Source organism: Narcine bancroftii, chromosome 6, assembly GCF_036971445.1.
Source record: "Narcine bancroftii isolate sNarBan1 chromosome 6, sNarBan1.hap1, whole genome shotgun sequence".
Lineage (NCBI taxonomy): Eukaryota > Metazoa > Chordata > Chondrichthyes > Torpediniformes > Narcinidae > Narcine > Narcine bancroftii.
This window is the reverse complement of record NC_091474.1, coordinates 204,330,047-204,347,547: the sequence shown is the minus strand read 5'-3', so window position 1 is coordinate 204,347,547 and position 17,501 is coordinate 204,330,047. Positions and strand designations below refer to the sequence as shown.

The following is a 17,501-nucleotide window of genomic DNA, read 5'->3' as shown; positions in this document are numbered from 1 at the left end:
GCTGAATGGCAAGTACCCATTTACACTAATTCTTCCTTGATCCTGTTTTATTCTCATTACATTCCTTCAATCACCTGCACATCAGTGGCAGTTTAAAGCAGCCAATAATACAATGAACTTTGGGATGTGGTGGGAAGCAGAAGCTCCCAGAGGAAACCCATAGGATCACAGGGAGACCAGAGAGAGTGAAATGAGAATGCAAATTTACAGAATACAAGGAGTTTAAGGTCGTGCTCCTGGCCAATTAATTCTCGATGTTAAAAGGAAAGATTTGAGGGCCTTATCTATTTACTTTGTTTAGCTTTCCCTAATGTCTCCGTTAACATAATGGTTATGTAGCGGCATGGTTAGTGTAGTGGTTAGAGCTACACGATTACAACACCAGTGACCCGTGTTCAAATTCTGCACTGTCTATAAGGAGTTTGTAAGTTCTCCCTTGTCAATGTGGTTTCCTCCCGGTGCTATGGTTTCCTCCTATCCTTCAAAACATACAGAGGTGTAGGACACTTTGGGTGTAATTGGGTGTCATGGCTCATGGGCCGGAAGGGTCTGTTACTGTACAGTATGTTTACATTTAAACTTAAAAGTCTTATTTAATCATGGATGGAAATACACATTTGATTGAATGTTTTAAGCAAGACGAAGGTGGGACAGCACCCAGGAGAGCAGTGGAAAAGGTACACATAGAGGTACTAAAACAATGTTCAGCAATCAGCAGGGCGTGAGCAGAACTCACCTCCATTTCAACAAAACCTTAAGATTGTGAAAAAACTGGCTCAGCTTCCCACCACTGTCAACAGTGGGAAAGCTCTCAGCAGACAGTAATAACCCATATTAAACTGATGTATGGTGGGTTCACAACAATTTGTCCTGGTTCTGCTGGTGAAGAAAACACAAATTACAGTTTTCCCCATTGCACTCGTTACGCATCTGTCACTTTAAGAATCTCCTGCAACTCGTTGGCAATGTTAGTTCACCTCATGCAGGTATCCTTTGAAGGAAGAATGAGCGTTCCCCAACCAAAACTGGAGAGCATTGGGCAACTTCATGAGTACCCTCATCCAGAGCTTGGTGCACTCATCAAAGAAATGGAAACTTAGGTGACCAGAACTATATAGTTGTCTCATGATTGGACTCAGCACTTCTCATACTCAGAGATAAGCGCTAAAGTATGACCTGTGCTTTTCCTGATGAGACCAGGCACATCTGAATCCAGTTAGCTGTATCTTACTGTGCACTAACCTGAGATGGTCCAGCTCTTAAAGGGACTCCCCTCACTGCAACCAGCAGCAATAACATACTCTTTGGCTGCCTTGTGGGAGAGGCAGATCTGCAGATGAGAGGAAAGAGATTCACTCAAATCAAGTCAAGTTTATTGTCATCTAATTGTACAAGAACCACCCGACGAAATATTGTTCTCCGGTTATATGGTTATATGGATCCTCAGTGCAAAACATGCAGACACACAACCTGACATAACACACATGCAGACAAACAATACATGTGCAGGACAAGAAATTTCCTGTAATGAGGAAAGTAGAAGTCAACATGACCTTGACCTCTAGATAATCTTTGGCAAATGATAACTGGGGTAACAGATGGCATTTTAAAAATTGTTTAATAGTGAATTTGAATGTCCATTCTTGAATAGATTTGTGGTAACAATGTTGCTAAGTATTTAAGATATAATAGCCACTGATTTCTCTCATGCTTGATAATGAATATAGTAGGGCTCAAACCATGCCCTCTCATTCAGGGAGTGGACACTCAGTTTGATTCAGTCTTGAAATTATCAAGTCTGTCAGACTGTTGTCATTCCATAGCTCAGTCGACAGGATATTTTGCACCATCTGTGTCGTATTTATTTGGTTACTCTATGTAAAATCCTGCATTTAGTTTCTTTGAAAGCATAGGCTCTTCTTTAGGACTAACTTTCTGCATTGTGCACACGTAGAACCAAATAAGATGCAGAAGAATCTCGGCACTGTACTCCAATGCATTTTAGATTTGAAATATATTGGACAATACAGAAGGACCCCTCTTGATCTATCACCACTTGAAAATTCCGAGATGTAGAGGGACTTGGGACTTGATCAGGTTTTTACATGAAGCAACCAAATAAATAACACACAAACGATACAAAATATCCTGTGGCTGAACTTTTGAATGAGAACAGTTTGCCAGTCTTGATCATTTCATTACAGAATCACACTGAGTGTCCACTCATGCAGGATACCTTGAGGGTAAACTTAAAGGCCGAGTAGGTGGTGAAGGCACATGCAATGATGACATTCATTTCAAGGGACAAAGAATATAAGAGTTGGGATGTGATGCTGAGGTTTTACAAGGCACTGGTGAGACCTCACTTGGAGTATTGCGAGCAGTTTTAGGCTCCTCACTTAAGAAAGAATGTGCTGATGTTAAGAAGGAATCAGTGAAGGTTCACAAGAATGATTCCAGGAATATGAGGAGCTTATCATATGAGGAGCGTTTGACAGCTCTTGGCCTGTACTCATTGGGATTTAGGAAAATGAGGCAGTGATCTCATTGAAACATTTTAAATGTTGAAAGGCATGGGTAGAGAAGATGTAGAAAAGTTGTTTCCCATGGTGGGAGAATCTAGAACAAGAGGGCACAACTTCAGGATTAAGGAGTGTCTGCTTAGAACAGAGATGCAGAGGAATTTCTTTAACCAGAGAGTGGTGAATCTATGGAATTTATTGCCACAGGTGGTTGTGGAGGCCAAGTCATTAAGGCAGAAATTGATAGATTCTTGATTAGCCAGGACATCAAAAGTTATAGGCAGAAGGCCAGGCAGTGGGTCTGCGTGGGAAAATGAATCAGCTCATGACTGAATGGCAGGGCAGACTCGATGGGCTGAATGGCAGGGAAAACTCGATGGGTTGAATAGCCTATTCCTGCACCTAATTCTTGTGGCCTCATCCTATGAGCTTCGCCATCAGCTTCTGCAGCTTCTATCCATGGATTTGCCTGCAACAAGGACCTAATGAATAATGATAACCAACCTCATGCACTTCGCTCAGGGACAAATTAACGCCAATTCTTCCGTGATTACTCCATAGATCTCTGAAGCAAACTCCACATTAGGTTCGGAATAGACATGGGGAACAACAATGGGAAAGGCAGTTCATTAGTTCTGCCATTATTAAAATGATCAATTTAAACAAAACAGGCTGCATTAAATCTCACATCTGTTCTCATGAGCAGAATTCTAATAGTACCATATTTATGATGTGCGTAGTTAACAAGAACAATGAAGCACACTGGACAACGTATTTGCTGAGAGTCTCATCATGAACTTCTCACAGCTTCACTACAGAACACCACCAATCACCCATGGCATTCTATGCATGAGCCCTGCATTCTGCCAAACCTCATACATAGGCACAAACAAACATCTTTTGGTCATTGCACATAAACTGTACACAGCCAGTGATCCAGAAACCCTCCAACTTATTTGATAACCATAATTTTGCCACCAAAATGAATATCAAAAGGATTATTTATGCAGACTATTCGGCACTCAGGTCACTTCAGAACACAACTTGACTCAATTCAGTTGTTGACTCTCCATTTTTCTGGTTTCAAGTTGCTGCCCATTCGATTAAATCATTTTCTCTCAGTGCTCAACACAGTAGAAATGTAAGAAACAAACAGATGCAATGGAAATTGCCACCACTTCCTTTTCAAACTGTCAAGCACATTGAAGACCTTATTGATGAAGTGGGTAACACTGCAGACGGCTCAAAGAAAATCTATTATTTCCATTTCTAGTGAAGTCCTTCCAGAACCAAAGTTATGGATCACAGTATTGGGCAGGACAAGCTGAAATGCTACACAAAATGAATCCAGAAAGGCACTCCACAGTATTAACTCATTCCCACAAAATATCATTCACAGAGAAAATTAGCACGAGCTCAGAAAATAAAAGGCAATTTGTAATATCACTCAGGAAAATCTCTAACCACAGCCCATCTTCTACATTACTACATTAATTTCAGAAAGATGAGATTCCAGCTAAAAAATTGAGGATACCTAAATCAAACATTGCCTCCATTCATTTAAGGAAATATACCATCAACTTAAAATTTACAGTACGAGATTACATTTTAGAAACCGTCACCTATTATTAACCAACCTTCCACTTCCATTCTCATACTTACTCTATTTAGATCCATACAGCATGGAAACAGGCCCACCAGCCCAACTTGAACACACAAACCAAAATGTCCCACCCACACTAGTCCCACCTGCCTGCATTTGGCCCATGTCCTTTAAACTTGTCCAAATGTTTCCTAAATCTTGCAATAGTACCCACCTCAACCACCTCCTCTGGTGCCCCATTCCATAAATTCTCCACCCTCTTTGTCTAAACATTACCCCGCAGATTCCTCTTAAACCTCCGCCTCCCTTACCTTCAATTTACGTCTTCTAGTTCTCGATTTCATACTGAGAAAAAGACTGTATTCACCCGATCTATTCCTCTTGTGATTTTGTACACCTCATCCTCCTGCACTTCAGGAATAAAGCCCTAGTCTGGTCAACCTCTCGCTGTAGCTAAGGCCTGCAAATCCCATTAACATCCTCAGTAAATCTTCTCTGCACCCTCTCCAGCTTGACAACATCTTTCCTAATTTCCTTTCCTCTTGGACCTATCTAATATGTACACACTGCTAATGGTCAAACCTCAGTGGATGCCAACACTTTATGGATGCCAGGGAGCCAGAGCTTGTTGCCCAGCCCTGAAAGCCCATCAATCGAATGTTTTATGCAGGCATTTCAGGGTGGTTATTCTCTATCATATTGCTGCTGCTCTGGAGTCACAATCAGATTAGATAAGGATACAATTTCCTAAAATTCATTAACGAATGACCCAGGTTTTGATGACAATCTGTTAGCTTCACTGATTTTAATTCCAGATCATCAATTACATTTAAATGCTATAGTTAACACAGTTTGCTTTGATTTTGATTTGGGATCATTAGTCTGGATGTCTAGATTTCTGATTTAGTAATTTTACCATGATGACGCAATCTTCTTTCTGCAGGTTAAACCATTAACAGAAGAATCCCGACTTAATAAAGTACCCAGCACAAGTACACAGAGGCAGGAACGCCCCAGAATGAGAGTTATGGAGGTGGGGTCTGAGGAAGGCAAGGAACATTTTCAACTTAACGGGATCAAGATAAGGACCACAGGACATCAGCCACAGTAAGGACGTTGTTTGCCTCCCTATGGGAGGGATCCACATATGTGAAGGCCTGTCTTTGTTGACTCCACCACTGGAAACATTTGTACCATGGTTATGTGAGGAAACCATTTCATAAGAAAAGCATATCGTATTAGAAATGGATGGAAATAATCACCTCATCACCTTTATCATATATGCAGAGTGGTCCCATTATAATTTCCAGGTCTGCAGGGCCTACATGTCACTGATGTAACCCAGGCTTATTAATTCTTTGATTAATACCCTAAACATGTGCAACTTTGCATATGGATATGATAATTAGACAGGTTAACACATGACCCAATCTTCTTTGGCTTGGCTTCGCGGACGAAGATTTATGGAGGGGGTAAAAAGTCCACGTCAGCTGCAGGCTCGTTTGTGGCTGACAAGTCCGATGCGGGACAAGCAGACACGGTTGCAGCGGTTGCAGGGGAAAATTGGTTGGTTGGGGTTGGGTGTTGGGTTTTTCCTCCTTTGCCTTTTGTCAGTGAGGTGAGCTCTGCGGTCTTCTTCAAAGGAGGTTGCTGCCCGCCAAACTGTGAGGCGCCAAGATGCACGGTTTGAGGCGATATCAGCCCACTGGTGGTGGTCAATGTGGCAGGCACCAAGAGATTTCTTTAGGCAGTCCTTGTACCTCTTCTTTGGTGCACCTCTGTCACGGTGGCCAGTGGAGAGCTCGCCATATAACACGATCTTGGGAAGGCGATGGTCCTCCATTCTGGAGACGTGACCCACCCAGCGCAGCTGGATCTTCAGCAGCGTGGACTCGATGCTGTCGACCTCTGCCATCTCGAGTATGCAGAGTGGTCCCATTATAATTTCCAGGTCTGCAGGGCCTACATGTCACTGATGTAACCCAGGCTTATTAATTCTTTGATTAATACCTTAAACATGTGCAACTTTGCATATGGATATGATAATTAGACAGGTTAACACATGACCCAATACGCAGTAGAGAAAAGTGGCTCTCCATTCCTCAGGATGCTGGCACCAGTAATGGGCTGGGAAGACATTGGAACAGGTTCTAGCCTTGGACCATCATCCTCACAGAAAGGATACATGAGGGCTCTATGCTTATAGATATGGAGCGATGTTTGCAAGCCCCCATTTTAACCCAAGGATGGAAGTGGGCATTAACAAGAGGGGTAATGATCTACTTCAGTGTGACAGTCTTTTCTCAGACAGCACATCAAGTAAAAAAGTAAGTCAATACATTATAATTTGTAATTCATTTTATTTTTCAAAATTATGTTTTACATTTCTCACATATTTTGATGACTGATATGTTCAGCTGTTAAAGTATATGGCATACGGTTAAGGCTTTTTCACTCATGACAATTGTATGAACAGTACTGGAGTGCAGTACCTCACTGATACATCACAAGTATAAGGCTATACTTTCTCCTGAACATCAGTTTAATGAAACATTACTCCTCGTTGCAAATTATTGTTTATTAACAATCTTTCTTTGGATCCTTGGCCATGTGTTCCCTCAGGGTGGCCACAAGAACAAGAAGGAATTAGCTTACCCTCGGGTAGATAGTAACACGTTAATAACTATTTCCTCAGACTCAGCAGTTACCATTCACTGAGGGACCTCCTGCTTTGACACCTCATATTTCCAAGTGGAATGGTTCTTTGCTGGCAAACATCATGAATGATGCTCCATTACAACAATTACAATTGGTGGACAACATTTCAGTTTATTTCTATACTATTTTTGAAATTTTGCTTTAATCACTACAGGTTAATCCATCACCCATTATGTGGTGGAGAGTCAATGTTTTATGGTAATAGTTTTAACCTCTGTGAAAAACTCAAATGAGTCTTTGGCCCCTTCCCTGCCAACTCCAGAGGCTTTCATGCCACCAAATGGCAAATTCAAATCACGAATAAGCCAGCAATTGGTCCATACCATACCAGTATGAAGTTTCTTAGCAACCCGGTGTACGCGGCCAACATCTCGTGACCAGACAGTGGCAGCCAACCCATACTTCACGTTGTTTGCTCGCTGGATAACCTCTTCCTCAGTTTCAAAAGGTACAACACAGGTCACTGGGCCAAAGATCTCCTCTTGCATACAGCGTGAACTGTCCATTATTTCAGTGATCACTGTAGGCAACAAAAAATAGCCTGTTCTGTTTTTCTCAGGGATATTCAAGGAATCGATTCCTTCACCACAAAGAATTTTAGCTCCTTCATTTTTGGCTAGATTGATATAACTCTTCACCTGATCAGGAAACAGAAACATTACTATTAGTACACATGTTCATTCAATTATTGATGTATAACTTTCAATGAAATCTATAGCTGAGCAATCAATAGTATGTCGTGCTATTGACACATTAAAATTATTTACTGATGAGTAAATAATAGAGGTTGGGAAGTAAAAGTTTATATGAAAAGACACAAAGAATATGTGTTTTTGTAGGGTTTCTGGTTTGGCAGAAATAGAAAGATGAAAAATTCCAGATAGGAGAAACAGAACATCTCAAGGCTCTATTACAGATGGTGAAGGGGGGAGTGGTGGGGGGGGGGGGGGTGGTGGTGGTGGGAGGGTGAGGAGATAGAAGTAAAGAAAGAATCAGATAGCTGACTTGGAACAGATATGAAACGGATAGACCTGATGCGTTTCTGATGATGGCTGAACATTATGAAGCAATAGAGCCAGTATTTGCTGAAGAGACGGGTAAAAGTCATAATACATGTAAAAATGTGAATGTTGACCTTTTGGATGAATTAGCAGTCAATATTCAGAGAAGCTCAAAAGTTCAGCATAAAAACAGAAAATTATCACTCTCTCTAGTTGCAAAAGTCTCAATGAATGCAAAATGAACTGAATAGCCTCATTCAAAGCCTATGTGCATGATTCAATTATTCCAGCAAGATGTTGACAGTAGCAAAAGAGAAATGGGGAAAAATGAACAATATTAATGAGTGTCCACTCACACTTGCATATAATTTCATCCTCTGGTCTCTGACTGACCAATCATTCTTAAAGCACGAAGGTTAACAGTATAACAGCAACATCAGTTAAGGAACCACATTTCAGACTCCACTTGTATTTATGGAACAGTTTCATGTGACAAATCATCTCAAGGACACTATCCCACATTAGGGCCGATTGACCAGAACTTTGTTTAAAGAGAAGGGTCCAAAGAAAGAATAATGAATCAAAAGTTTGGAGAGGTTATCTAAAGCCAGGAGGAATTGGATTATATACTAGTATTGGTCATTCTTCGGTTTGTTGTGCCGTTCATCTGTGGACTTGAAGGTGACAGCAGTCCCAGTCTGGAAATGCAGAGTCTAGCATAATGGGAGCACTGGAAGTCCGTTGTTATAACTGTGGCTGCTGCTTTGTGACGCCGTTCATGGTTTTCCATCAGTTTTTGGCAGTGCCTGTCTTCAAAACTGGTGTAGGCTTCATAGCAATATAATGGAGGGTAATATAATGGAGGTGTAAATAGGTCATCTTAACTGATACCTCGAAGAAGGGCTCAGGCTCGAAACATTTGGATATATATCTTTACCTCACGTGGATGCTGAGATTCCTGAGTTCCTCCAATATTTCTGTTTTCACCCATCTTAACTGATGGCACAGTTATGTCATACAAGGCTCATCTCAAAATCAGATTCGCAAAGAATCTGATTCAACCTTGAACAGTTGCCAAATAATTTTACACTTATACACTTTCCAGCAAGAATCATTTGGATGAAAATTTGATATCAGAGCTGAAAAATTCCTCTCCTTAACTAAGGGAACTGGCTTTCCACTGCATGGGGTGATATCTATTGTCATAAAGCAGGGATCAATCAATCCAAACCCTTTCTAATCCTGGCTCAGTTTTTAACTACCTGTGTTAACCATCTCTAGATCAGCCAAAGCATTGATTACAAAAATTGGAAAATCATTTTCCACTCATACAAAATGTTGGTGAGCCCACATTTGGAGTATTAGGTGTATTTCTGGTTGCCACATTACAGGATAGATGTGATTATGCTGGAGAGGGTGCAGAACAGGTTCACAAGGATGTTGCTCAGATTGGACAATTTGAGTTATTGGGAAGACTGATAGGCTAGATCTATTTTTAAAATTTATTTACAACACGGTAGAAGCGGATTCCAGTCCATGAAACCTGCGCCACCCAATTGCACCCAATTAATCCATCAGCCTCATTAGTTTTGGCAGGGTGGAAGGAAACCAGCATACCCGGAGAAAACCCATGTGGGTTACAGGGAGTGATGCAACATTAATTACTCAAAGTCTGAGGTTGAGAAACAATAGATTTTTATTCACTAAAGGACAAAGACACATCCATACTGCTCGACTATGCTGCACTGAGGAGTGGGCCGAGGAGTGGGTTGTGGAACAGTCACCTTCATACAGGAGCATTTGGGAGGGGCCACAGGTACAGCTGTCCAATGGGTGTGCCCGACCAGACAGGGGTGAAGTCACAAATCTAGTCTTTCAGGCAGTTTGGTCATTCATTGGGACTGTCATCATACCAGTTGTGACTGTGGTGCAGTGATGAGGTCCTAGATGGTCTTGGGTGCCTGTATGTGCTCATCGGTGCTGTGCTGATGGGTAAGTGATGACGAGCCTGGTGGGTAAGAGGCAGGGTACCTGGTGAATTGTGCATGGTCAGGGGTAATCAGTGGAGGTCTCCAGGGTCCCTGGAGGAGCCAGATCCCTAATGGAAACAGTGTCTTCATGACTGTCAGGATATGCTACATAGACATATTGGAGGTTGGCATGGAGGAGATGGATCCTTTCGACCAAAGAGTCAGATTTATGGCTCCTCACATGCTTCCAGAGTAGGTCCGGCCCTGGGGATGTCAGTCATGCTGGCAGTTTGTTTCCTGTCACAGATTTCCTGGGAAAGGAAAACATGTGTTCATGTGATGTGGCAGAAGGGACCTGTTGGAGTGGAGGATCTCTGGGAGGACCTCTTGCCAATGGGAGACAGGAAGGCCCCTAGATCTAAGCTGGATAAAACAGAAGAAGGACCAACTGGCCACTCTATATTTGTGTTTTGATTGTTCAAAGGACATGAGTTCCTTCCATATAACAGTCCTTAATATATCTTATACCTTCGCATTTCACAAATTTAATATTCTATTGTGGCGGCCTACTGCCGCGGTGATTGAGCTGGCACACCAGGTGGCGAGTACAACCAAAGGCCAGCAGCCAGTGCAGCAGCACTGGCCCCCAACAAGTGAACCGGTGGGTGAACAGTAAAGGCAGCTTAAAGGCCAGCGACCTAAAATCCACCTGGTACTACCAAGTGGTGAGGGCCCTGGACAAGGACTCAGCAGGCTGGGCAGCTAACTTCATCTAGGAGCCCCCATAGAAGGTGCGCACACCACCCTCAAGGACTTGCTGACGAGACCTACGGGCTCTCACAGCGTGAGAGAGGGGCATGTCTGCTCCACCTGCATGGGCTAGGGGACAGGCCCCGGTCAGCTCTCATGAAAGAGATGCTGGCCCTCCTGGGCAAACACAAGCCCTGCATCATGTTTGGCAAGGCATTCCTGTAGCAACTGCCTAAAGACATCCAACTTCTCCTGCTGACACCGATTTAAGTGACCCCCCAGAAAGTCACAGAGTGAGCGGACATTCTGTGGAAACAGAAGAGAGAGTGCTCATCACTAAACCCCACAGTCAGACCCATGCAGAGCCGTCGAGATAATAGCAATGCCCCAGAGGATGTGATCCTGACGACCAGTGGTATTTCTACCACCAGAGATGGGGCGCCAGAGCCCGCCAGTCCAGGCCGGCAGGCACGTTTCAGGGAAACGTTGGGGCCAGCTGTCACTAATGGCCACAACGACTGGCCACCAAGACAGCCTCATGTACTTTTGGGACCACCAGTCCAGACGACACTTCCTCATGGACACAGGAGCAGAGGTCAATGTCCTGCCCCCGTCGGGCCCCATGCAGACAGCTGCCAACAACTGCATGATTCGGACATAAGGAACCTGTAAAGTCCAACTGCAGTTGGGAGGCAGCCTCTTCTCATAGGTGTTCACGCTGGCCACAGTGTAACAACCGCTCCTCGGGGCAGATTTCCTGTGCACCCACAGCTTGCTAGTGGACCTCAAGTGAAGGAGATTGGTCAAACCTTCCCCCTCAAAGACGCCAGGGTCCCAGCACTCCACCAGGACTCTGTACAGAGATTAGACAACAAATACATTAGGGTCTAGGCCTGATTCCCTGCAGTGCTCACCACCCAATTCGCCATGGTGATGCCCTGCTATGGAGTACAACACCACATCCTGACACAGGTCCTGCTGCTCCACACAAGGCAGGATGCCTTCCTCCAGAGAAGCTCCAGCTGGCGAAGGAAGAATTCAGGAAGCTGGAGGAGCTCGGCATCGTACGGCAGTCAGACAGCCCATGGGCTTCTCCCCTGCACATGGTACCCAAAGCAACTGGTGGCTGAAGACCATGTGGTGACTACCACCAGCTCAACAAGGCCACAACACCAGATTGGTGCCCCATGCTGCACGTACATGACTTTGCGGCTAACACAAAAAGGGCAAGGATCTTCTCTAAGGTGGACCCTATGCGGGGATATCATCAGATCCCGGTACATCCCGATGATATCCCCAAGTTTGGCATCATCACCCCAATCAGCCTCTTTGAATTCCTCCAAATGTCGTTCGGGCTAAGTGACACTGCACAGACCTTCCAGCAACTCATGGATGCAGTGGGCCTAGACCTGGATGGCAACTTCATGTACCTGGATGACATTCTGGTGGCAATCAGGAACCAACAGGAGCATATGGTGCACCTCCTCGACACCCAATTGAGTGAGTTCAACCTGACAATCAACCCAGCCAAATGCCAGTTTGGATTGGAGGCCATCAACTTCCTGGGCCACAGAATAACCAGGGAAGGAGCCACATTATTACCCAGTAAAGTGGAGGCCATCTAGAAGTTGCCCAGAACCAACATGACCAAGGGACTACAGGAGTTTGTGGGGATGATCAATTTCAACCATAGTTTCATCCCCTTAGCTGCCCAGATCATGCAGCCCTGGTTTGCCCAGATGGCAGGCAAGGTGAAGGACATCCCCTCAAACAAGGAGTCAGCAAAAGCCTTCGCGAAGGCCAAGAAAACCCTGGTGGACACCACTGTCCTGGCGCATCCCATGTCAGATGCTCCAACGGCCCTGACAGTGGATGCCTCAGGAACAGCGATCCGTGAAGTTCTGGAGCAGCAGATTGAAGGAAGTTAGCGGCCGCTGGCTTTCTTCAGCAAACATCTGCGGCCTCCAGAACTGAAGTACATTGCTTTTAACAGAGAGATACTGGCGCTGTACTTAGCCATCTACCACTTCAGGTACTTCCTAGAGGGCAGGTCCTTCACGGCTTTCAAAGATCACAAGACCCTGATTTTCGCCTTGGCTAAGACCTCAGACCCCTGGTCAGCCCACCAGCAATGACACCTGTCATACATCTCAGAGTACACCACAGATGTAAGGCACGTCTCCGGTAAGGACAATGTGGTGGCCAACGCACTGTCCAGGGAAAGTACCACAAGCTATCAAGGGGAGTGGACTTCATGGCACTGGCGAAGGTGCAGCAGAAAGACGAGGAGATGCCCCAGTATAGGATTGTCATATCAGGACTGCAGCTCCAGGACATCCCAGTCGGTGCAGGTAACACCACCCCCCTGTGTGACTTGGCCACCGGTCAGGTCAGACTCGTCGTCCCAGCGGCTTGGAGACGGTAGGTTTTCAACTCCATCCATGGACTGGCTCACCCATCCATCAGGACCACAATCTGGCTGGTGGTCACCAAATACGAGTGGCATGGATTGCGGAAACAGGTCAGTGGGCGGGCAAAGGTGTGCACGCATTACCAAACAACCAAGGTACAGCAGCACACCAATACCCCACCTCAGCACTTTGAGTCCACAGAACGAAGGTTCAACCACATTCTCGTGGACATAGTAGGACCCTTGCCGGTATCCCAGGGTTTCCGCTATCTCTTCACAATAGTCGACTGCTTCACCAGGTGGCCAGAAGCATCCTGCTGACAGACACATCCACAACCTCATGCGCCACGGCCCTCATCTCGTCCTGGGTGTCACAGTTTGGGTTACTGCCCCACATCACATCCAATAGAGGGGCCCAGTTCACCTCCAGTCCATGGTCCAACCTCACCAACCTGTGGGGTGCACAGCTGCATTGCACAACAGCTTACCACCCACAGTCCAATGAGTATGGGTTGGTGGAGTGCTTCCACAGGCACCTCAAAACTGCACTCATGACCAGACTCAAGGACCTGACTGGGTAGACAAGCTACCATGGACACTGTTGGGCATCTGCACGGCACCCAAGGAGGAGCTCAACACCTCTTTGTCTGAACTTGTCTATGGAGCTCCACTGGTGGTCCCGGGAGAATTTGTACCATCCCCAGGCAGACAGCAGGACAACTCTGCAGCGTTCCTCAGCTGGCCCCGATTTTACCTTCGAGGTGTGGACATGCGAGGACCAACATACCCAAAGACCTGCAGGACTGTGAGTAGGTTTTCATTCGCAGGGGTCCACCTTGTCCACCGCTTCATATGCCATACGAGGATCCATTCTAGGTCATCCACAACAATGGGGCCACATTCAAGCTGGAGGTTGGAGGCAAGATGGAGGTCTTTGCCAGAGACAGGTTGAAGCCGCCACACCTGGACCCGATGTGCCCGGTCAAACTGCCAGCACCACGCCGAAGAGGCAACCACCGAAGGATGCAGAGACTTGGCCTGCAGGCAACAAGGACAATAAGAAGGACAATAGTGCCATATATGGAGGGAATCATGTGGTGGCCCGCCACGGCAGCGATCGAGCTGAAGCTCTGGACAGCAAGCGCAACCAAAGGCCAGCAGCCCACACAGCAGCACTGGCACCCAATAAGTGAACCGGCAGGTAAATGGCAAGGGCAGCTTAAAGGCCAGTGAACCCAAAGTGGCACTGGCCTTGCTGCACAACCAACAGAGAGGGACAGCACGCAGGGAAGAAGGACATTGTTATGCAGGACAGTGGCCATTCATGGGAAACCTGCTTTTTTATGCATGTTGTGACGACTCCCAAGGGGGGCCATGGTGGGAACAGTGCAAGTATAAAAATAGAGCCTGAGCCCTAATAAAACGTGACTACACTATGCGTGTGTGTTTTATTTTGAGTAGCTCACGGCTACATTATTGCCCATATTCATAGGCAGTAACACATTTTTACACAATGGTGCTTTTATTGATATCCCCACTTTTCTTCCATTACATTCATGAATTCCTTGCCACATTCTAATCACATGTATTAGAATGGGGTTATCTATCTTTTTCTTTAGTGATTTGACACTCTATTTATAGATAAAGTCCTTTTCTTCCCCCTCCTCCATTGAGTGCATTACCATTTGAACCTAAGAAGTGGGGGGGGGGGGGGGGGGGGGGGGGGCGTTGTCTTCAGTGAAGAATGCTGTGAGAAATCTAGCCAGTGGAGATGGATAACACTTTTTTGAAATCTGGAAATCTAAGTCCTCCCAGCCCGTAGGCCATGTCAGTATGTCAGTTATTCCCTAGGAACTATCTAATATGGTTGTTTTGTAGCTCAAAAAAGTTTTGGTAACAGAATAGGCAGTAATTGAAAAAGCTATTGCAGTCTTGGCATCACTTTTGTTTTGACGTAGCTAACCCTTCCCACCAAAGTAATGAGTAAGTTTCTCCATTTCTGTTGATCTCATCTATTTTCCCAAGAAGAGGAACAGAATTTAGTTTTACAGATTTTACAAGTTATTGTCATTTGCTATTGCAAGATATTTTATTCCAACCATCTAACATTTAAATTTACTTCCTTTTTGGTACCTTTCATATTCAAAATTTGTTAATGGCATTATCTCATTTTTAATCAATATTTATTTTGTACCCTGATATTCTTCCATATTTTTCTCATGTTACTTGTAATTTTTCCAAAGATTTAGCAGGTTCTGATACGTACGATAGCACATCATTGACAAGTAGACTGATTTTGTGTTCTTCTTGCCTGACTTTGAAGCCCTTTATATCAGGATCCCTTCTTATTATCTCTGCCAGTGGTTTAAACACTAAAATAAAAAGTGCTGGAGACAGGGGGCATCCCTGTCTGCTCGATCTGCTCAAGGGGAACACCGCCAACATCTGATTATTTGTTAATATTTTGGCTGGTGGTTTATGGTATAAAGTTTTTATCCAATTTATAAATGTTCTGCCTATACCAGATTTTTGCAGTCTTTTAAATAAAAAGGGCCATTCCAAACAGGTGAATGCTTTTTCTGTTTCTAGGGAGACAGTAATACTTGGATTTCATTCAGAATTAGCCATGTTTATTTATTAAACAATCTTTCTAGACTATTTGAGGGATGTCTTCCTTTAACAAATCCTGCTTGGTCCGTAAGCATCCGTTTTGGCAAATATGGCAATGTAAGCATCCCGATGAGGTCTCTGTACTCAGCAGCAGTCACAGCCTTAGAGTTACAGGCCCTTCTGAGGGACGCAGGACCCATAGGTATATGGTGTTCGACTCACCGGTTTGCTGGTCACTAGAAGGTACCTGGCATAGCCAATGTTGACCTTCTGCATGTACTAGCCTTTAAGAATGCCCATGGCTTCCTGGTATGACGTGGCATCTCTAATCATGGAGTACACCAGGCTGCCTACTCAGGAATGCAGTACCTGCAATTTATTGGTCTCTGACCACACGATGGATGAAGATGCCTGCAGGAATGCTTCAAAACAGTGAAGCCAGAGTTCAAAGTTGGGTGATTGAGGGTCAATTTCCAACTTTTCTGGCTTCAGGATCTGCTCCATTGCAAAAAAAGCTTTTAGTGAATAAAATTGATGCACCATCAATTAGTCAAAGACTGAGGTTGAGAAACCAATAGGCTTTTATTCACTGAAGACAAAGGCACATCCATACTGCTCGACTGTGCTGCACTAAGGAGGGGGCTGTGGAACAGTCACCTTTGCACAGGTGCCTGTGGGAGGGGCTACAGGTACAGCTGGCTAACAGGTGTGCCCGGCCAGACAAACACACACAACAGTGGTTTCCCACAGGGAGAATGTACAAACTCCTTACAGAGACCACCAGATTTGAACCTGGATCACTGGCACTTTAATAGCATTGCACTGCTACGCCAACAGTGCTGCAACCCTGAGGCAATGAAAACTTAGAGGTAATATGATAGAGAAATATACACCTGTCTAAAACTGGAGCACACAGGTTAAAGTGAGAGGGAGAAGGGTTAAAGCAGAACTGAGGAATAAATTTTCACACAAAGTGATAGCTGTCAGCAGAGATGGTGGAAGCAGGAACATTTAAACTATAAAAGGACAGTTACATGAATGAGCAAGTCATATAGAATTACTACAGCATGTGGGATTAATGTATATAGTCAAATGGTTAACACAGACATGGTGAGTGCAAAGGTCAATGCCATTTCCCTGTGGATAAATAATGTATATTCAATTTGCTAAATCTCAATGACATTCAAAAAATGCAAATTTCCATGTATGGAATACCAAATGCTTTTTATTTTAATACAATGTCATGTTTGGGTGAGATACAGGTTCTACTGTAGATACGGCAATGCCAACATTTATTTAAAACCACAGGATCCAGGTACTGGGCTATTTCCAGATTTTCACTGTAACACACGTCAAAAAGCCCACACAATTCCAGGATATGCGAGTTTAAAAATGTTTAAAAATACATATATATAATGAATTGTAGGCAAAAGTATATTTTATGGGTTTTTTTTAGTTGAAAAATATTTCAACAAATTTTATTGATGGAAAAGAACTGAAATTAAAATTTTCAAAGCATTTTTATAGTGCACTTCAATTTCTTTGAAACTCCAGCATGCAATGATGATCCAACCTTTTCCAGATGTTCTCTACTGATGAGAGCTCCCATGTTGGCTGTTGGGTCTGAAGGAATGCCAACCTTCCATTTCCTGGCACCCTCCACAAACTTCTCCAAAAACTCACTGTAAATATTCTTTTGCACAAAAATTCTACTTGTACACAGACAGACTTCACCCTGGCAAAAGAGAAAATAAATTATTGAGCTGATCTTTATTTTAAATAATAGATGGGAAACAGGGCAACTAGTAGATGAGAGGGGAAGAGAAAAGAGCAATTTTAATAATAGAAACATGATACAGTAGAAGTCCTAAAATCCTGACTGCTCAGGGATTGGGTGGGTCTGGATTTTCAGATTCT

The 17,501-nt window shown here is 44.2% G+C and overlaps 1 protein-coding gene across 5 annotated transcripts in view; it reads right to left on the bottom strand.

Annotated features, from left to right (window-relative positions):
• Positions 1 to 6,465: 6,465 nt before the first annotated feature.
• The window catches only part of aldh8a1 (aldehyde dehydrogenase 8 family, member A1), a 52,811-nt gene continuing 41,775 nt past the window's right edge, over positions 6,466 to 17,501 (bottom strand). For all 5 annotated transcript variants that reach the window (XM_069887278.1, XM_069887280.1, XM_069887279.1 and 2 more), the window contains 2 exons: positions 17,158 to 17,319; positions 6,466 to 7,481 (listed from right to left, as the gene is read on the bottom strand). In XM_069887278.1, the coding sequence (XP_069743379.1) occupies positions 7,029 to 7,481; positions 17,158 to 17,319 (615 nt within the window). In that variant the 3' untranslated portion in view covers positions 6,466 to 7,028. The remainder of the gene's footprint in view (positions 7,482 to 17,157; positions 17,320 to 17,501) is intronic.